The 14,349-nt window shown below is 45.4% G+C and overlaps 1 protein-coding gene across 4 annotated transcripts; it reads right to left on the bottom strand.

Moving 5' to 3' along the window:
• Nucleotides 1-1,300: 1,300 nt before the first annotated feature.
• Nucleotides 1,301-14,349, bottom strand: TRMT10B (tRNA methyltransferase 10B). 4 transcript variants are annotated; one of them, XM_040963239.1, is made up of 9 exons: nt 14,278-14,349; nt 12,137-12,341; nt 11,566-11,674; nt 9,898-10,022; nt 8,157-8,309; nt 5,084-5,162; nt 4,435-4,502; nt 2,299-2,422; nt 1,301-1,770 (listed from the first exon to the last, which is right to left on the bottom strand). In XM_040963239.1, the coding sequence occupies exons 2-9, from the start codon at nt 12,320-12,322 to the stop codon at nt 1,664-1,666; spliced, it is 951 nt and encodes a 316-aa protein (XP_040819173.1). In that variant the 5' UTR covers nt 12,323-12,341; nt 14,278-14,349; the 3' UTR covers nt 1,301-1,663. The 4 variants fall into 4 exon arrangements, with proteins under 4 accessions (XP_040819173.1, XP_040819172.1, XP_040819175.1 ...); XM_040963238.1 differs by lacking the exon at nt 14,278-14,349 and adding an exon at nt 14,035-14,255; XM_040963241.1 differs by lacking the exon at nt 14,278-14,349 and having other exon boundaries at nt 11,566-11,708; nt 12,137-12,239.

Genomic DNA, 14,349 nt, shown 5'->3' on the forward strand with positions numbered 1-14,349 from the left:
CATTTTCTAGAAAAATAAAGAGCTACCTGTTCTAGGCTTTGGATGAGTCGGGGAGGTTCATGGTAAGAGTGAGAAAGGACATGATCTCGTTATACACCACTACAAGCAGACAATAGTTTGGTGGTTCTGGGGTCACAGACCTCTCTAGTCCCTTTTGGATGAAAGAGATTAATATGTTGATAAAGACATTTCCTGAGGACTGGTCTGTTTTGAAACAATAAAAACAGTGATTTTTCCAAGTGATCATGGCTCCGCAAGAATTGCACTGTGTGAGGATAACAGAGAAAGAACCTCTTGGTTCTTTTTGTGTTCGTTAGTAGTTTAGCAAGTTTATTTATTATAGTTAGTAGTTTAGCAAGTTAACTAATCCAAACAGCAAGAGTAACTAAAACAATAAACAATAAAATACAGGGAAGAAATATGAAATTTGTGTAAGAGGAGGTAAGCTAATTTCCCTAATATATCAGGTCACAATGCAACACATTCTCTATTTTCAGGACTTTGCGCAATACTTTTTGTTCTTATTTTGATAATTATGATTATACAGTAGTCCCTTCATCTGGGGACCTAGTCTGAGATTCCCAATGGACATCTGACACCACAGACAGCAAATAAAGAAAGGATAGTAAGAGGTTAACAGCAATAATAAAATGGAATGTTTGCTATAATCAAGTGACTAAAACCTGAATTACTTATTTTTGGAATTTATCTATTACATTGACCACACATGGCTGTGGATAAGGAGAGACCACTGTAGAACTTAGTTTGCAGAAGGCTGAAAGGGATAGGAGAATATTCATACAACTCACCCTGTGGAATCCCATCATTAGGAAGAGAGAAGCTCTCCTTACCCCTATCAGCATGAGGGAGAACAGAGCCAGCGCCCCAGGAGGGAGCGAAGGAGAGCAGGTCAGCACAGGCTGAGTCCTACAGAGCTGTGTGCACATGACTGAATCAGCAGACAAATCTGCATGATCATATGAAGCTGGAGAAAATCAAATTTTATGATGCCAGTTTAATGAAAATTCAATAAAAAAAAAAACCTATTTATTTACTTATGTATTGGAAAGTCAGATTTACAAGGAGAAAAGGAGATAGAAGGCTCTTGCATCCGCTGGCTGACACCCCAAGCAGCTGCAATGGCTGGAGCTGAGCCAGTCCGGAGCCAGGAGCCACCTCCAGGTCTCCTCATGGACACAGGGTCCTAACGCCACGGCTGCCCTCGACTGCTTTCCCAGGCCACAAGTGGGGAAATGGATGGGAAGTGGAGCAGCTGGTACAGGACCCAACCCTCAATGGGATCCTGGCGTGTGCAAGGCAAGGACTTTAGCCACTTGGCTTCTGTGCCAGGCCCCAAAAATCCAATTCTTGATGCAACAATATTTACATCTTTACATCTTTGACAAACAGACTAACACAGAGCTATGTAGTTTTAGGGTTAATTACTGGTTCTGTAAACTTTTTACTTAACATGTATCTGGGCACTTTTGGTGAGGCACTATAGAAGATAAAAAAGAGCACAAAAAATGAGGTTCTTGTCACTAGTTGATTCCATCCCATGACTGAGACGATCCAAGATAGTGTGGAAAGGTAAGTGTGTGCAAGTCCACCCTGCGCCCTGCTCTTTGGTAAAGCCGCCAGCAGCAGCTGCCTGGGCCGCCCATCACTCCAAAGCACTGCGCACCACGAAGCCTTTCCCTGAGGACACGCCTTTCTTCAGGGCTTCAGGCCAGCTGTGAGTCTCAAAGTAAGTGGCCAGGACATCAAACACTGTTACAAGAAAACAGAAAACAGTAACCACACAGGAAAAAGAACTAGGAACTGGCTGATGAGGAAATCAATGTTCTCAAATATTTCATTCAATGAGCTGCGGCGCCCACCACACACAGTGGTTGGTCTGGAGGGGATGGAAGAAAAGCTAATGGCTTGCTCAAGGACCTCAGACCAAAGTCGAATGGATATTGCTGCAATCCAGAAAAAACAGTAAAACGGGCTCAGACAGGGGCCCAGACATGGCTGGGAAGCGGAGGGAAGCCAGCTACGTGGCTTCTAACCCAAATTCTGAACAAAACAAGAATTCATTGGTCCAGAGGTTGAAAGCTGGACATTCTGGGCCAAGTGGACAATCTGAACTATCTTCAACATTACCGGACCAGGAAGAAAATGAAGAATGCCATTCTAAAGTCCAGCACAAATGCCACAAAGTACATGCACTGACGTTCAAGCACACTGGTCACTGGAGGAAATTAAAGGGCTGAAGTAACGCCCAATGGGTGTGGGCCATGGGACAAGTGGTACCTTGGTTGATGGCCAGGACCTCTGAATGATAGTTTTTCTCATTCTGGCATCGGACCATGTATTCCTGGATTGGCAAACGGGCCGTCCTAACAGAGTGCTCCCGAGCCTTCTGAAGTGTCACTTTCTGTAATCACAGTTATATATTTATATTTAATCATAAATGACATGCAGATATATTCTAATATACTCACAAATTGTTGAGAATTCTATTTACCACTATAAGTTCCATCGGTAATCATAATTAAAGGGTAAACATTTAAAATAAATAACTTACAGCAGAACAGGAAACAGCAAATACTGAAGAGTATGTGTCCCAAGGAAGAAAATGCTTATGTGGCAATTTTTTGGGGGGAGGGGGTGTGGGAGGCATTTATCCAAAAGCCTCCACTTAGTGCCACTTATAATAAGGAAATCAGCAGATACATCTGCAGTCACATTTGATATCAAAAAGCCTAAAAAGAATCTTGCCTGTAACTCAGTTCTGCCATGTCTGGAGTTTTCAGCGAATTACAGGCAGCAAATTTACATAGAAGGGGATGAGAAGTAGACATGTGGTTTAGTGCTAGTTTGTTTTTAAGATTTATTTGAAAGGCAGAGTGAAAGTGAGGAAGTGCTGGTTCATTTCTCATGGCCACAACAGCCAGGGCTATGCCAGGCCAAAATTGGGAGCCAGGAACTCCCACCTGGTCTGCCACATGGGTCGTAGGGACCCAACTATCTGAGCCATTTTCCGCTCCTTTCCCAGGCACATAAGCAGGGAGCTGGATAGAAAGCAGAGCAGGCAGGACTTTAACCAGCACTCATATGAGATGCCGGGTCCCAAGTGCTGGTGTAGACTCCCCCAAATCCATTACTATTTCTCACAGGAACTACTTTCTACCTTTTTAAAAACTAAAAAATATATAGTCTACATATGAATTATGTATACAATATGAAAGACATCCATGTGCCTGGTACAATGGCTCAATGGCTAAACCTTCACCTTGAAAGTGCTGGGATCCCATATGGGTGCCGGTTCATGTCCTGGCTGCTCTACTCCTCATCCAGTTCCCTGCTTAAGGCCTGGGAAAGCAATAGAGGATGGTCCAAAGCCTTGGGATCCTGACCCATGTGGGATACCTGAATAAGTTCCTGATTCCTGATTTTAGACATCTATGTAAAGCATACATATACAACATATAGACTATATTAAGTAGGACACACAGGAAAACGTAAGAGCGGTTGTCTTGGGAGAGACAGAGGCAGGAGGGAAGGCTCATTTCTCTACTCCTGACTGTGCATTTTAAGATACTATTTAACTTACACTTATCTTTGCAATGAATATTAGTAAACAATAAACAAAGGAAATTACCTCAGCAATTGTTTTTACAATAGAAACATTTCAAAGGCTGAGTAATGCTTCAATTATTTCAATAAAATTCTCATTCAAGGAAAGACATCTGGGCAATGTCACTGTCATCTGGACAATCTCATGGGGTAAGATTCATGTCAGCATTGTGGGCAGAGGCTTAACTCTGACACCAGCAGCCCATATGAGCACCAATTAAAAGCTCAGCTGCTCTAAAAACAGCAAGGGATGGCGTGGTGTTTAGGCCCCCTGTCCTTGTGGGGAGATTCAGATGGAATTCTAGATTTTCGGCTTAGCCTGGCCCACACCAGCCTCAACCCCAGCCAGCCCCAGGTTCAGCTATTACTGCCACTTGGGGAGTGAACCAGTGGATTAAAGGTATTTCTCTCTTTCTCCCCCTCTCTTTGTAACTCTACCTTTCACATAAATGAATAAACCTTACCAAGAATAAAAAAGGCTCCTATTAGGAGGGAGGATGGTTTGGGAAGGAGCAAGCTACCCTCTCACAAAGGGCAACCTGCTGGTTCAGCATGCTGAGCCAATCAATGCTAACTTAGACGTGATCAGGGTCACCCCTACAAAATGGAAGATAAGAAAAAACCTCAACAACATCACTGCAGTTCCTGACTGTTGATTCTGTCAGGCCAATGAGAAGAGAGGCTACTTCCCAGCCTGGGCGGTGAGGCTCGTGTGCCGGCCCTTCTGGTAAGACCATGACAGGGCAAGGATCTCTAACAGCAAACAGTGCTCTTCCAAAGGCACAGGTTGAGGTCAATGCAAATACTTACCTTCTGCACGCTTTCATCCACAAGTCCCCCAAGGACGTAAACTTTGTTGAGATCAACATCTTCAAGAGCTAAGGAAGAAATAGAGGTCACTGAATCAGATCAAATTCAAAGAAAGCGAAAGGAAATAATTAACAGTAGAAATATAAATTTAATGAACAGGAAAGAAAAATCTAATCACTTGCTCAATAAATTGAAAGCACTAATAAATCAAACAGTGGGAATCTTTTAATTAAGAAACAGGTGTTCGATCCAAATCAACATTAGGTTTCGAAAGGAAGCAAAATCAAAAGAAAATAATTTGAAGAGAATACTATGAATAGCTCTATACCAATAAATTCTAAAGTTCTATGAGATGGATGGTTTTCTAAGGCAAGCAGTATCCTGGCATTGATCCAGGGAGGCACAATGGGGGTGGCTGAGCAGGGACCCTGGAAGAACAGCCAGGCAGCACACAAAGTCTAGTGAGGGTGGAAGCCCTGCATTTGTGTTGCTGTGTGCGTGGGGCTGAACACAGGCAGAATATCCAGTGAGGGATCTGCCCCTCAGAGGCGAGCAGTTCTTGCTGAACCCTCGAGTGGTGCCCTGGGGAATACCGTAACAGAGGGCTGGGCACCATGGATGACCTGAGTCCATGCAGTGAGGTACATACCATGTTCAGAGTCTGGAGTCAGGTAGACAAGTGTTTCCAGAGGAAAGACGCTAAAGCAGTCATCTTCCGTTATGTCTAGCTGAAAAATGCAAAGGATCCAAGCGGGAAGTTGGTTAAAAGCCCATATTTAATAACAAGTTATTGGGCCATAGTTTCTTCTCAGGCACGGTTCTAGGTGCATTAAGGAGCTGCCTATCCAGGGCCTGGTGGCGTGGCCTAGTGGCCAAGGTCTTCGCCTTGAACATGCCAGGATCCCATATGGGTGCCGGTTCTAATCCCAGCAGCTCCACTTCCCATCCAGCTCCCTGCTTGTGGCCTGGGAAAGCAGTCAAGCACGGCCCAATGCCTTGGGATCCTGTACCTGTGTGGGAGACCTGGAGGAAGTTCCTGGCTCCTGGCTTCGGTTTGGCACAACACCGGCTGTTGCACTCACTTAGGGAGTGAATCAGTGGACGGAAGATCTTCCTCTCTGTCTCTCCTCCTCTTAGTACATCTGACTTTGTAATAAAAATAAAATAAATCTTTAAAAATTAGTTGGATCAAGCAGGGGAAATAAAAAGGCACAAAACATTTAAACTAGGAAGTGAGATGGAACTCAGGCAGGGACAGGGAACTTCCGGAGTGACCCCAGGCATGACCAGTGGGGGAAAAAGGCTGCAGCTGAGTTTGTGAGAGGAGGCAAGATGGACACATACAAAAAGGAAAAAATCAAAGCCGAGAAGCAAGGTAGAAAATCAGTAAAACAGCACAGCAATGTCATGACCTGTGGATTTGTCTGTGCAGTAGGTAAGATGTCACTTGAGACGCTAGCATCTCATGACGATGCCTGGGTTCCAGTCCCAGATCCACTCCTAATCCAGCTTCCTACTAATGCCCGTTTTGGGAGACTGCGGGTGACGGCTCAAATACTTGGGTCCCCACAATTCATGTGGGAGATGTGCAAGGAGATTCTGGCTCCTGGTGTTAGCCTGGCCAAGTTCTAGCTGTTGCAAGCATTTGGGGGAGCGAATTAGAAGATGACAGATAGGGCCTGGCACCGTGACCTAGTGCCTAAAGTCCTTGCCTTGAACACATCAGGATCCCATATGGGCACTGGTTCTAATCCTGGCAGCTCCACTTCCCATCCAGTTCCCTGCTTGTGGCCTGGGAAAGCAGTCAAGGACAACCCAAAGTCTTAGGACTCTGCACCCGTGTGGGAGACCTGGAAGAAGTTCCTGGCTCCTGGCTTCGGATTGGCATAGCACTGACCATTGTGCTCACTTGGGGAGTGAATCATTGGATGGAAGATCTTCCTCTCTGTCTCTCCTCCTCTCTATATAACTGACTTTCCAATAAAAATTAAAAAAAAAAATAAATCTTAAACAAACAAACAAACAAACAAAAAAGATGACAGATAGGGTCCAGAGCCATGGCTTGACTGGCTAATCTTCCCCTCATCCCATATGGGATCCCATATGGGCAGTGGTTCATATCCCAGATGCTCTACTTCCCATCCAGCCCCTTGTTTAAGGCCTGGGAAAGCAGTGAAGGATAGCCCAAAGCCTTGGGACCCTGCACCCGTGTGGGAGATCCAGGAGAAGCTACCGGTTCCTAACTTCAGATTGGCTGAGCTCTGGCCATTGCAGCCACTTGGGGAGAGAACCAGCAGATGGAAGATCTATGTCTTTGTCTCTCCTCCATTAATTTGCCTTTTCAATTAAAAAAAATTTTTTTTAATGACAGATCTCTGTTTAGAAAAAAATAAGCACAAAGAAGTAAAGGTAGAATGCTACTTCAGCAGATATTGTTCAGACAGCAGCATCAACACAGCTAGTTATGCAGCACCACAAAGTATACCCTTCCTGCCTTTCACCTCTGTGGGCCTCCTGAGGGAAGGGGCAACCAATGCTTAGCCTGAGCTACACACAGCCAACACATAAGGGTATTCTAGCGACAGAGTGATTTGTATTCTCACATGTTTATCATTCTACTCCTGAGATCCTTGGAAAAAATCTTAGCACTTGCTAAAACTCACTTTAAATTCGCAGTAATTTCTGCTTCTAATTTTTTTTTTTTTTTGAGAAGTAGAGTGTGACAGCAAGAGCAAAAGTGAGAATGACAGAGAACAAGAGAGAGAATATGGGTGTGTGCTCCTATCTTCTGGTTTATTCCCTAAATTCTTGAAACAACTAGGCATGGGCCTAGCCAAAGCCAGGCACCAGACTCGGTGTAGGTCTCCCACACGGGTGACAGGGCCCCAGGAACTGCAGACATCACCTCCTGCCAGGAGGCACATCAGCAGGGATAAGCTGGGAATGGTAGCAAGGCTGACCCGAACTCAGTTACTCTGATACGGAACCAAGGCATTCCAAGCAGTAGCTTAACTGCCACACCTGTCCCTAAATTCACATTACTTCCTAAAGCATCCTTTCCTACCTCCATCACAGAACAAGAAAGGAGTCATGGAACTTCCCAGAAATACTACTGGAGTATATATATAGCATACAATATACAGGATACAAAACACAGTCCTGGATCCTGGAAATATCAGGTTGCCAATTTAGTTGAAGGATGAGACATTTGTTTGAATGTAGAACTAATGAGAAGATCTGAAGTTGTTACATTTCAATATTGAAAACACACCATTCTTACAGAGAAACACACAACATTACAGTGGTCTGTCAGTACCTACAGAGGATTGGATGCAAGGACTCCCAGTGACACCCAAACACAGTGAGAGCAAATACAAAGTCCCTTACATAAAATAAAATGTTATCAGATCTGCAGACAACCTATACACATACTCTAGCATACATTTCAAGTCTCAATACAATGTGAATTTTATGTAAATAATTTTCACAGTGTATTGTTTAGGGAACAATGACAAAAAAAATACACATGCATTTTTTTCAGTACAGATACAATTGTTTTCTTGAATCTTTTCAATCCATGGTTTGGGTGAACCTACAACACAAAACCTATGAATTCATTGGGGCTGAGTTTACATCAAAATATGAAAAAGTGAAAAGAAAAATTACCATTACAACACAATCTTCAGACACTCGTGGTTAAAGTAATATGCAGTAGGACATACCAGGTAACCAGAAAATCCATCATTCATCCTCAAACACTCTTCATACAGGGGACTGTCTGTTGCGAAGCCAGTGAGGCAGATCCAGAACGGCCTGGCAGTCTTCTTGTTTGACCCGTACAACCTGCGGATCTGTCCAGCCAGCCTACTCAATTCCTTCAAAGAAACAAGGACAACAGGAGGTGGGACAGGCCAACTCTCTAAGTTCATCAATAAATACCTGCACAGCAAGTCTGCCGAATCGTGCTCTAGAAAATGTCATGAACTCGACTGGCCTCTTTTACTCTGTAAGTGGGCACATCTATGTGTGAGTGTGTGAAAGCCTAGGAGGTCACACCTTATGGATGAAAGTTTAGGTAAAAATACTAGCCAAGAAACAGTGAGTCAGTGAAAAAACAGAATTCTTTTCCCTGCTAGCCCTGCTGTGACATATTTAATATACAGATGAGATTACTTTAGCTTTCATCTGAAATTGTACCATGCGATAGTTACTACTTGTGTCATTCAAAAGAAACTAGGTAACTAGAAATTCTTACACTCCCCTCCAAATATTTAGTCCCATTCTCCCTGTCTGCAACAGATACCACAGGGGTTGGAAGTTTTAACTTTACACCCTGATTCAGAGTCATCCTTCTTATAGAAAGGCAGCTTCACAAGTCAGCCTGATTTACTCAACAAAGACCAGAGGATGCTTCTGGGAACAAGCACTTGGCCTAGCAGTGAAGACGCAATGGGACGCCTGTACTGCTATGGGATTGAATGCACTGCTTTGTTCTTACTTCCGGCTCTGTGCTGATGTACATCCTAGGAGACAGCCGGGTGATGATTTTAGCAGTTGGGTTCCTGCCATTCATGTGAGAAACCTGGACTGAGTCCCTCGCTCCCAGTTGTGGCATGACACAGCCTAAACCATGGCAGGCATTTGAGGGGGATGGAGTTCTTTTTGAATCCAGACTTGATTTAATGTGATACCTCAGTTATATCACAAACATGGAGATTTTTGGTTCACCTTTTTGGATATCTAATTACTGATTTCATGCTAAGAACCTGTAGCTTTCCTATATTCTCTGAAAAATAAACACTGGTGTGGCATTTGGTACAGATCTCAGATGACATGGGGATGTCTACACCCCCTCTGGGAGTGCCTGGATTTGAATCTGGGGTGTTTCCAATTTGTTTCCTGCTAATGCACTCCTGAGGAGGCAGCAGTTGATAGCTCCAGTATTCAGGTCCCTTCCACCCATGTGGGAGACCCAGTGAGTTCCAAGCTTCTGGCTTCAGCATGGCCCAGAACTAGCCATTGTGGACATTTGGGGAGTGAACTAGCAGATGGAAGATCTCTTTCTGTCTCTATGTCTTTGCCTTTCAAACAAAAATATAATAAAAAAAAATCGTTATTAAAATTAGGAAAAAAAATGATTTCCCACAACATGCCACCCTACAGATATTCCTTTTCCCAGGAGAAGGCCAAAGATTCGGAGCCTTAGAGACCTGATTCTGAAAAGCTCCATTCAGACTGGGGACACCATGAACAGAATGGCCAAGGTCGCAAAGCAGACAAAACCACAGGATGTCCACCCTCTTTCCATCTTCCTCATTTCAGCCATCCTGGAATTCAGCAGCCCAATGCAGTAAGCCCAACACTGGATCACGGAAGCTGAAGCTGGTCATATTCTTTATGACAACTGCACCTTCTGGGCCGCCCTCAAGTGAGTGGGAATTCCGGGCTTAGTGAATGCTCTACCTTCTTTGACATGTGGTGGGTCATACTCAAATCAATACACAGTCTTGGTCCTGAGCGTTTGGCTTCCAAAAGCTTCTCTTTGGTTAAGGCTCTCAGAAAACGTTTGCTGTGCTGGGGGCAGATGCCTAGAGCAAAAATACCAGGAAGGGAGAAAAGTGGGAAAACAGGAATGATCTTCCATAAGAAACAAATCTCTCTGGCCAGATGAATAGTGGCGGTGTATATAAAGAAACCTGAGGCTCACATAGGATATTTTTTCACTAGATTCATGCATGACAGAGTAGTAAGGAGTGTAGACTCTGGTGCACACAGATGGGTTAAAATGCAAGTTCACTTTATTCACTTATTACCTGAATTACCTGGGACATATTACTTAATTTCTCTGAGCCTTGCCAGTACCAATCTCTTAAGATAATCTACATATATTCTTAGAACTACACTTTGCACTCAGCTGTGAATCAAGACTAGAGGTTTTGGTATTGTTCCTTCTTCTTCCACACTTATAACTAGACAGTCTACATTTGAAAAGCAGCCTTGGGGTGGACACTGTGGCACAGCACACTAAGCTGCTGCCGAGCATACCTACATCCCCTATTAGAATGCTGGTTCAGGCCCGGCGCGGTGGTGCAGTGGTTAATGCTCCTCTCCTTGCACGCCCGGAATCCCATATGGGCGCCGGTTCTAATCCCAGCAGATCTGCTTCCCATCCAGCTCCCTGCCTGTGGCCCGGGAAAGCAGTCGAGGATGGCCCAAGGCTTTGGGACCCTGCACCCGTGTGGGAGACCCGGAACAGGCTCCTGGATCGGCATAGCATCGGCTGTTGCACTCACTTAGGGAGTGAATCATCGGACGGAAGATCTTCCTCTCTGTCTCTCCTCTCTGTATATCCGCCTTTCCAATAAAAATAAAATAAATCTTTAAAAAAAAAATGCTGGTTCATGTCTCTGCTTCAACCCAACTTCCTGCCAGTGTATCTTGGGAGGCAGTAGTTGATAGTTCCAAGTGCTTATGCACCTGATATCTACCTCAGAGACCCAGCTGGAGTTCAGGGCCCCTCTGGCTACAGCCTGGTCCAGCACCACTGTTTAAGGGCATCTGGGGAGTGGACTAGCAAATGGAAGCTCTGTCTGGCTTGCTTTTGCTGTCTCTTGCTCTGCCTTTCAAGTAGATGAAAACCAATACTTTATATATATAAATACATAAACATTTTGAAAGAATTTATTTGAAAGGCAGAGTGATCAGAGAGGAAGGAAGAGATACAAAGATTTTTTTTGTCCACTGCTGCACTCCTCAAATATTCCAATCAGGGCTGGTCAGGCTGGAGCAAGGAGCCAGGAACTTCATCTGAGTCTCCCATGTGTGTGGGTGGCAGGAACTCAAATATTTAGTCCATCACCCTCTGCCTCTCAGGAGCAGCAGCACCAGGCTGGATCAGAAGCCAAAAAGCTAAGACTCAAACCGACACTGACATGGGATGCCACATCCCAACGGCAGGTTATCTGGCCGTGCCACCACACTTGTATCTGCTTTGATACTCTGAATGCGACAGAGCAGGACGATGAGCCCCATCTTATAGGTGTTTGTCTACCAGAAATCGCTACTCTCGTGAGAATATGCAGACAGCAGTTTGTTAATCAACAAATGTGATTCCATGAGCAATCTCATTACCTGGATTTTCTGCACGATTGGCTTTTCTTCTTTCTTTTTCTTGTTTCCTTTTACTCTTCTTGGCTGCAACTATTCTTTCCCAATGTCTCTGTTTCCTCTGGACATTTTTCTTATGTGATCCAGAAAACAAAATTGTTTGAGAACTTCATAAGCACCAAAAAGGAAAATGAATATTAGAATAAGTTACTTATTTTTTTTCACTTACATGCAAAGTTAGGAACAAAAAAGGATATCAGTAGTAAAAATGAATCCAAACCAAACTGTATTTAGAGAAAACACAGCCCTAGAAAGAGAGGTGACTCAGCTATGGCTACAGTAAACGCCACAAGGACAGAACCAACGTAGAGTTAAGATCCCTGATGCTTCTTTGGCATATCAGAAGTCTCCATGGAACTTCACTTACTTTTCCTATGATTCAAATGCACCTGAAACTTTAAAACCAACCAGCAGGAAATTACTTCATCACTTAGAATACACAAGACTAACTCCTGGTATTCACTACCAGCATCCACTCCCTTACACCAGGGCGTTCTGTGACATCCCATCATTCAAAGCCCCTCGCTACACTCACCGAGCACCATGACGCACTGCCCATGGGTGGAGTCTCTTCCCCCTGGCGCTCACATCCCACGTCAATCTGCAGAAGCCGGAAGCTTTCAGAGACCCCATCTTCATCTGTGCCCTCCAGGATGCCTTCCTGCTCCCGCAGAACAGCTGGCTGTGTTTCCTGGGCACTCCTTTCCAACTTCCACTCCATGTACTTAGTCCTTGGTCCTCTAGAAAAAGGTGCAATAATTTGTGAGATATTTTCTGACTACGTTTATACAGCACTTCGCTACACTCAGAGGAGCAATGCTGTGAAAAACACTGAGCCACACAGAAAAGACTTACAAGCTTATCATGTACTCTCTATACAAGTCCTATTCCAGATGTATGTTGTCAGACTATTTTCTCATCACTTGTAGCTTGTGCACCCATTTTCTTGTCTTTTTGAATATTTACTTATTTTTCATTGGAAAGGCAAATTTACAGAGAGAAGGAGAGACAGATCTTCCAGTCACTGGTTCACTCCCCAAGTTGGCCACAGGGGCTGGAGCTGAGCCACTCCAAAGCCAGGACCTTCTTCTGAGTTTCCCACCTGGCTGCAGGGTCTCAAGTCTTTAGGCCATCCTCTACTGCTTTCCCAGGCCACAAGTAGTGCATCTTCTGGGACATAAACTGATGCCTATATGGAATGCTGGTACTACAGTCACAGACTTAATCTGATATATCGCATCACCAGCCGCAGAACTTTGTACTTTTATTTGTGTTTGACCATTAATTTAATCCATAAACACTCATGTCTTTCTCTGTGATGGGCCTTGTGGGGGAGTGACTAGGCAGTACCACCTGTGGCTGTCTTCAGAGAAGTCACAGAAGCCAGAGCCAGGAAAGGAGTAGCTTGAGGGGCCATAGAGAGACAAAAGATGTTGTCTTTAAAATTGGAAAGCTGTCGTTTATAACCTCTCTCCCCGCAAACAAGAGGGGCTATGCCTGCACTGACCTACATACTGAGCAGCGTAGAACCCGCCAACAGCAGTGTTGCTTGGTTACTGACCTGAATTTTAGCCTCACCGCTCCCCTTCCCCTTTCTGTTCCCTTCCCAGAACCAAACCCTCCTGAAACTCGTATACTCTTGGAGGATGATTTTTAGACCAGGAACTGGGGAGCTGGGAGGATGCAGCAGTCTTTAAAATCAAATAAAGACAACCCCAACCACTATCAGAAGGGTGTGTAAAACAGCCCACTGGAGCTCCCTAAAGGCGTGGACCATCTCTTCTTCACCTTCATATATCGGCATTAGGCTGACACAGAATGGGAGCTCAGAAAACAAACAAACAAACGCTGCACAGGAGCTGGCCACCCAGGAAGCCTTTAAAGAAAGCCCAGGGGAAGTTGGGCATCCCAGAAGGTGGACCTGCTGAACTAATGGGGAACACTCCCCACGCCCAGGTTTAGCACGTCTTTACTCAAAATCCTTTTGTGAGCCTGCACACCAGGTCCAGGGCTGAGAAGTGGAGCTAACACAGGGATGATCCTGTCACTCACACCGTCTTCATGAGCCCAACATAACACCACCTGCTGAGGGGTCGGAGGGGCGGGGAGCGGTGCCCGTTCACTGGCCTCTTTCCCCCGCTGGACCACCAGCCCCTGTAGCAAGGAGAGGACGAAGAGTTTACCTGCAACCTCCCAGTACTCCTGGCCTCACAGGATGAAAACTTTTCAGGTGTTTGACAGTCTTAGAATCAAGCTCTGACATTATGTGGTCTCCTTTGTGTCTGAACCTCCCCACGCCCACGATGGACGCGGCCAGATGCTCCGTCCACACCGCGCCACCTGGGTTAATCCACCCTCCACACACACACCGAGCTCACACGGGCCTGGACCGTCCCTCAGTCCATTCCCACCCGAAGGGGACCTACTCCACACCTAGCGATGAAGCAGCCAGTCAGCCTGCGCCTCTTTCTCCGCTCCAAACTGCAGCTCACTGCAGTCCTCCAGCACCTGCAGCTCGGAAACACCCTTCTCCCGCCTTCCCGAACGCTCGGCTTCCCGCCCGGGACTGCAATCCGAAGAGAAGCACCGAGACACGCCGCTTCTTCAGCTGGTGCCCGACGCCGCGCCCGCACACCCGTCACCAAACCCCGGCACGATCCAGTTTAACGGAACTACCTGACGCCGTCACCTCACGCTGCAACCGGACAGCAAGGGAGGAGCAGCCTCGTCCCGCCCCGCACAACTTCC

Source organism: Ochotona curzoniae, unplaced genomic scaffold (assembly GCF_017591425.1).
Source record: "Ochotona curzoniae isolate NIBS_2020 unplaced genomic scaffold, NIBS_Ocur_1.0 scaffold_3208, whole genome shotgun sequence".
Lineage (NCBI taxonomy): Eukaryota > Metazoa > Chordata > Mammalia > Lagomorpha > Ochotonidae > Ochotona > Ochotona curzoniae.

Excerpts from the sequence above, each read along its gene's own strand:
- TRMT10B (XM_040963239.1), bottom strand. The coding sequence starts at position 12,322 with ATGGAGTGGAAGTTGGAAAGGAGTGCCCAGGAAACACAGCCAGCTGTT. Across the intron at positions 8,310-9,897 it reads CCCACCACATGTCAAAGAAG|GAATTGAGTAGGCTGGCTGG; the intron begins GTAGAGCATTCA and ends GTTTCTTTGAAG. Across the intron at positions 5,163-8,156 it reads ATGGATTTTCTGGTTACCTG|CTAGACATAACGGAAGATGA; the intron begins GTATGTCCTACT and ends TGCATTTTTCAG.